The sequence below is a fragment of the Ctenocephalides felis genome, unplaced genomic scaffold (assembly GCF_003426905.1).
Source record: "Ctenocephalides felis isolate EL2017-DRISC unplaced genomic scaffold, ASM342690v1 CF-g0.4_SCAFFOLD_01170, whole genome shotgun sequence".
In the NCBI taxonomy this organism is placed as follows: Eukaryota; Metazoa; Arthropoda; class Insecta; order Siphonaptera; family Pulicidae; genus Ctenocephalides; species Ctenocephalides felis.
The window spans coordinates 988,030-994,822 of record NW_020537324.1 but is presented as its reverse complement, the minus strand read 5'-3'; the positions used below and the strand labels follow the sequence as shown (position 1 = coordinate 994,822).

The 6,793-nt window shown below is 31.0% G+C and overlaps 1 protein-coding gene across 1 annotated transcript in view; it reads right to left on the bottom strand.

Annotated features, from left to right (window-relative positions):
• Positions 1-1,339: 1,339 nt before the first annotated feature.
• Positions 1,340-6,793, bottom strand: part of LOC113366374 — an 85,798-nt gene continuing 80,344 nt past the window's right edge. Inside the window, exons 4-6 of the mRNA XM_026607975.1 lie at positions 2,285-2,613; positions 1,938-2,067; positions 1,340-1,514 (exon numbers count right to left, since the gene is read on the bottom strand). Of these exons, the coding sequence (XP_026463760.1) occupies positions 1,355-1,514; positions 1,938-2,067; positions 2,285-2,613 (619 nt within the window). The 3' untranslated portion in view covers positions 1,340-1,354. The remainder of the gene's footprint in view (positions 1,515-1,937; positions 2,068-2,284; positions 2,614-6,793) is intronic.

Here is a 6,793-nt window from a genome sequence, read left to right as displayed (position 1 = left end):
ATGCTTCTTCTAATTGTAAACTACCTACACAATCATTGAATTAAAAACAAAAGCACTTTGCTTAATTTGGTCATTTGGTCTTGAAAAAACAGTTATTTAAAATCTGAAATATGGTCAGTATGCAGTAAATTAAACACTTACGTCGTAATTATATAATAATTATTTTATTTATAAACTATAAAAAAGTACTTTACAGAGGGCATAAATATTTTTGGTTGCAATATATTTTACGTTATTATAATTTTCATATAAAATCACTTAATATTGCAGCATTCACGCCGAATTTTTAGGGATAACACAGTTTATTCAAATAGCAGAACACTCACACTTTGATATTGATATTACATACTAAATTTTTATTTTATGCAGAAGTCAAAGGCGTTCTTTCAAGATTTTGATAATATTCAAAAATAATATCCAGAAACTTTTGGTTTTTACATAAAATAAAATATGATATCTCCAAACTTGAAACATCTCAAGGCCAATTGTATTATGCCAAAAACATTGTAAATTTTCACTATCGTGAAATGATAAGTATTAATAGGAATAAATATTAAATAAGTATTTCATGAAATAATTTACAATGCCAAGAAATGGAAATATGATCATGTGGGCTATTTTCTTCTAAAAAGTCCTGCAATAAATAAAAATGCTAAGAACATGGCTATTAAATAATATTGCATTGAGTACAGTGTATTTTAACATATACATAAATCATGCATATGTATAAATCACCAAAGTGCACAGTGGCACACATTAGATTTTTCATCTCAATCAAACCCAGAGTACTCGAATATCGTCCGATTTCAATGTGATGCGTTCATTTGTCTTATCATATAGAATTGTATTTCCTGACGTCGAGGAGTTCCACCTTTGGTGGTCGTTAACTGAAGTTCTTTTGGGAGTTTTTTCAGGACTTGAGTTGGAAGAATCTAACGTTCTTTCGAAATAACTAGACCGGCGGTTGGAAATTGAATCTCTGCCATTGGCAGAATACTGATCGAAACTTAGTCTTCTATCTACAGTTGATGATCTATCAAAGCTCGTTGATCTACGATCGATAGTCGAAGCACGTTCGAAACTTGTTCTTTGCTCTATACTTGAATCATCATCGCCGCTCTTATCTAATGGAAACGAACTACCCTTCTCGAGCTGATTTATCGATCGTTGGTCCAAACTCAGTCTTTTATCGAAATTCATAGATTTCCTCTTCAACGTATCGTCGCGATGCACTATCGTCCTTGATTCATCGGAGGACGATGAAAGAGACGAAGAATTTAATACGGCAGTGGAATTCACGAGCGGCAATCCGATTTCGTGAAATGAGTTCATAGATGAAAAACCACTTTCATTTTCAGTAGAACTTGATGAGGATGATGCTTCCATTATTCGTTGCATTACTCACGCCAACACTCGGACTGCAGCCGCGGATGAGCTTTCCACTGCCTAAAGGAATACCAGAACCCAGGCGACGGACGAAGTCTTTTTTACTGGCAGGGATATGGATTGAAGCTCTGTTAACAGAAGATTAAATGTCGTTGTTTGAATTGATCACATACATCTTGAAATATGCTTAAATATTTTTTAGTAATGCTTACTACTATTTAGTATTTTTTTAAACTGGAATGAGTAAAATTCCCAGCGTTCTGGTAATAAAATCTAAAAGAATACCTATAAAGTATTAAAGAACAATATCAAAATTATAAGTTTGTAACAAAATCTTTCGAGAAACAAACAGTTGATAATAGCCATGTACGCTTAAAAACGTTTCAGTATATCAACACTGCAAACAAGCAATTATTGTAACATTGTTTCCCATAGCATCATTTGCTTTGATTACAAAACCATCGCCCGTAATCTAGGTAGTAAGGCATTAAGGTAGGAGGTATCGTAAATAATTATCATAAATTAGTTTATAATCGCCGTGTCTGACTAACCTGACCAAACGACAATCACCATCCTTGGAGGTCGTCGAATTGGAATCATCGGATGAGGAAAGGCGCGATTTCTGTAAGCTGCCCACGCGGGTGAATGCGCTCGATAAACTGCTGTTGGACGTTGGGTGAGCTGTAAAATATATAAAATTAGATTATTTCCTACTGCTATATTTGGTTTAACACAAAAATGTACTAATTTGTCATATTTAAATGAGACATGTGTTGGTGGTTTGAATAAATTAAATAGTAACAAACCTTAAACAATACTTATATAAGAACAGAACTTAAAAACTATCACGAATAAAATAGAAAATAAGAGGATTATCGCGATCCGAATACGAACCAACCTGTTACAGACGACCCTATCGACGATGCTGATGAAGAGCTGCTTTGTCTTCGCTCCGGAGTCGACGTTCCACAACATATAGCCGGTAACCTTCTATCGTCAGCCGTTGTCAATTGTCGATGATCATCTGATAAAATTTGTCTGTCATCTGCCGAAAGAGGTCGATCTGACAAGGAATCGTGTGGGTCATGCTGGCTCCCGCTATCAGTTAGCCAAGGGGCTCCTGTTTGAAGAAGAGAAGTTGCCAGCCGATGGAGGCGTAAAGCTTCATCAGCTATGCGTGCCGGGTCTAATTCGCGGGGTACAGATACTGCACGTCTAGGACGACGCCTGCGAAAAAGATAAATGATAAATGATAAAAGATAATGATATGGATAATTTATTTGTTCAACATCAACCAGAAATACTATCCCAGTAGACGGTGTATCTACTAAGGGGCCGTTAAGTATTACGTAAGCTCTATATAGGGGGTGGGGGGTTATGATTTGCTTCTTTGGGTTGACATGGGGGACAGGGAGTCGGAAGATGATTACGTCAAGCTAGTATTTTTATTTTTTACCGAATGGCAACCTACATGTCTTGGCCAGTAACAAAAATTTAAAATAAGTTTGTTATGTTCGTAAGATATAATAATTTGTACTCTATGTGGAATACCATATCAGTAAAATCTCTACATCCTAAACCTATTTTCTTATTTTTAAAATTTAATTATAACCTAATAATTACAATATTTAAAAAAACAATACACGTAAGCGTGGGGGTTGGGAGTAAGAGCTTGCTTACTTTTGCTGACAAGGGGTATGGGGGGTAAATAATTGTAATAAATCTGCTTACGTAATACTTGAAAATCCCTAATTTTTAATTAAAATTCTATTCATTATGTGTTTGATTAGCGATCTTTGCACATAAATATGAAAATAATTTACACTAAAATTTAATTTTTTTTTTCTTTTCAAAGTACTCATGAGATTAAGTTACAAGTATCACTAATGACGCAAGCAATTATTTATTTATTCAGGTAACTATACAAACGAATTATGGCATTAGCGCCATAAAAGCAGCGGCGATATCACAATAGAAAAGGGATTTTAATACCTTTTGACTGTTAATTTGACCTAAATAAACTTGGTCTTTGTGATGTTTTGTATTATTAATTTTTGGAATGCAATAAAATTTTATGGTTTACTGAAATTCTATAATGCGCTTTTAGGTTTTCTCAGAAATCGGCATGTTGCTTTACAATTAACCCTTGGACCATTTATTGGTCCATTGCTATCACAAGGTATAGAACGTCTTACTATTATTACTAAAACCACTTTTGGTATGATTGAAAATGTGTCACATACAATGGAGAGCAATAAAATTGTTAATATTTGTGAATACTGATTTTCGCCATATCGAATATTGTATGAATGGAGAACTAAAAGTTATTACAATATCATGTTTTATAATACATAATAATAAGCATTAATAATAAATGCAAAGTTATTTGCATTTAAAGTTAAGAAATTTTTTTTTAGTTTATATTAGATTGAATGTTATTTATCTTATTATTGACAATTTTAATAGATAAACTAATTGATTCATAGATAAATATTTGTATACAGAGAGAAATGCGAACAGGCGACAAGGCGCCTTACCGCGGGAATGCGTTTGTGATTTAACTGGAGCAAATCTTCCGAAAATACTCACTTCAACGCCGAAACTTAACTACGCAACCATATGTCAAATCCTACTATGAATCGCTAATAATAATATGTACCTGTTTACATATTGGAAATAATTATGACATCTGAATAATGCATTCATAGTGCAAAATTGATCCTATATATTAAACCATAGTTAAGTTACAATTGGCTAAACAAATAGAACTTCAACAAGAAAAATTTTTAAATGTAGATTCCAGAAAATTGTGTGAATTTGACACAAATCAAAGCCTTGGTGTGTTTATTCCCAATTACCTCTTCTTTGCACCTGAAGTAATAAATCTAGCTAACATATTATTGACATGCGAAAATAATTGCACATTTGAGTGATCACTATACGGAAGCATTAGCTAAGATATGCGATTTATATTTAGTTGGCATGTAGGATCTGATAGCTCTATGAATATGAAATATTACTGCAGGTTTTGGCAACATGTCTGCTATAACAAGTAATAAATCATTCAGAAACCAATCCTGCAAGCTTTAAACCTTTTCTAAAATTTACTTGATTAGTTCAAGTCTTGAGCAAATCTAAGTCATTTCAACTAGTATAGTTTTGTAATAGTACTAATTTTGGAAATAACAAATTTTAAAGAAAACTAATTGCAAATGGAATATATTAATTGAGTATTTTATAATGCAATTGTTATGCAGACGTATTTTATAACAATTTTTATGATGTTTTTTTTATTTTAATTAAATAAACAAACACCATATGCATCATGGTAAAAGAATCGGAATGACTAAATTCGCATAGTCATTTATGATGTGTATGTGTATGAATTTATAAATATGAATTTTTATTTAGCATTCCTAAATCGAGACTATTTTATATAGTTAAGATATAGTTCATTCAATATAAATTTGAATTTAGTTTCAGAATATTCTCAGCCGATTATGAAATGTAATGAGAACTTATATATTTCGAAAAGTTTGGATAAACATAGTGGGCTAAAATGCAAATTAATGAATCATATATAATTTATTGCTCTATTGTAATATGGATTGATAGCATTTAATTTGGCAATAAATTCTTATCTGCTTCTAAAACCTTCATCAGTATGATATGATCTGTATAACATGTGTTACCAAATCAAATAAGTGTCCAGTACTTATATGATACGATCGCCGTTGCCAAAACTATAAGATTTCTTCCGGGGTCGAGCCACTCTCATTTGCAAATGCCCACATAGTTGATTGAATTACGCAAACACATATGTGCAGGCACAAATATTTCTATTCAAAGAGATCAGAAAAAATGATAAAAATAAAAGACGTTATGAATGGACGTTACAAACATATGCATTCGTCTTGTTCATGCTAACGAACCGAAAATTCTTGTTAAGATACGCTTTGTAATTGATTTTGCTATGTTATGTCCACATGTGTAATATATAGGTTACGTTAAAAAAAGTTAAAAATTTTACGATACATGATATGCATGTAATATTAAATTAAAATTAACAATTTAGATCCCTTTATTCCAAACATACATTTCAAGACGATAGTTGCATTTGAAAACTGCATTTTAGTAATATTCTAATAATATAGAACCCCTATTAAATTTTTCATTAAATTCCAATTATTGAAGCAATCTTAGAGAAATGCCTATAATACCCTTAATTCAGAAAATATAAATAATATAGGTATCTAAATACTATATTAAGAAATTCAATCAGATAATAGTTAATTTTCAGTTACTTAATAGCCAAAAAATGTTCACAAGGCAATAATTATATTAATTAATTAATTCACAGTAAATTTAAATTGAATTGTGAAACATGTTAAATCCACTAAAGCAAATCAGTTTACATTGGCAATTAAACACTAAACATACATAATAAATTAGACTATTAAATTATTTTATTGACTCAAAATAGTGAAGGTGAGAATAAATTTGTTAAATCGCCCATTTTAACATTCACTACAACATTCTGGTTAAATTAACTACCAAAGACATAATCCGCTAAACGTCTTATATGCTCCAGTTAGCAAACTATAAATTTTCAGCGTAATAGGCGAATGCAGAAAATTATAGAATGGGTTACAGCGTTTTAATAAAATTTGGGTCAAAAGTGTAGGTGCATCGAACATAAATGACAATAATAAAATTGTAAAAAATAGTAAATTAAAATTCATTCTAATTGTCTCAGACATGTTGGGGATCGCTAAAAAAATGAGACCTTGAAATCGTTTTTTCTTCATTTTCATATTTTCAAACTATATAAAATGTGTACGAGAGGATTTTTTTTAATTTAAATTATTTTCGGAGATACATCTGTTTGACCATGAAATCATTTTCCTTTTGCAAACTTTTTTAACGCGTTTTTCTCAAAACTGTCTTTTTCAATACGATGCCTACGATTTCTCAAATTCTACTGAACGGATTTACTTGAAATTTTTAGAGGTTCTTCTTTATAGACTTCTCTCAAGCATATTCTTAGCCTCATCTTCAAATGTTAGTTTGCACTATTTTAAAAAAATTCGAGAAACTCAAAAAAAAAAAAAAAATATATCATTTTTTTCAAACAGTTGCTATTTTGACAAAAAGTATCCTTTAACATAATCCTATTATATACCAATTAACATCATTCCAGATCAATAATTTTTTTTTTCATTTCGGATTACTAGAAGAGATGCAATCGTAGTCATGATAATGTGTCAATTGATGAGACCCATCACGTCAACCACTGCCAATTTTCAAAATAATTAACTTTGTTTATATTTTCTTGTACTATTGTTAACATTGATATTTATTATATAAATATGAAACAATGATTTCCGTTTTTACAATTATTTAAAAA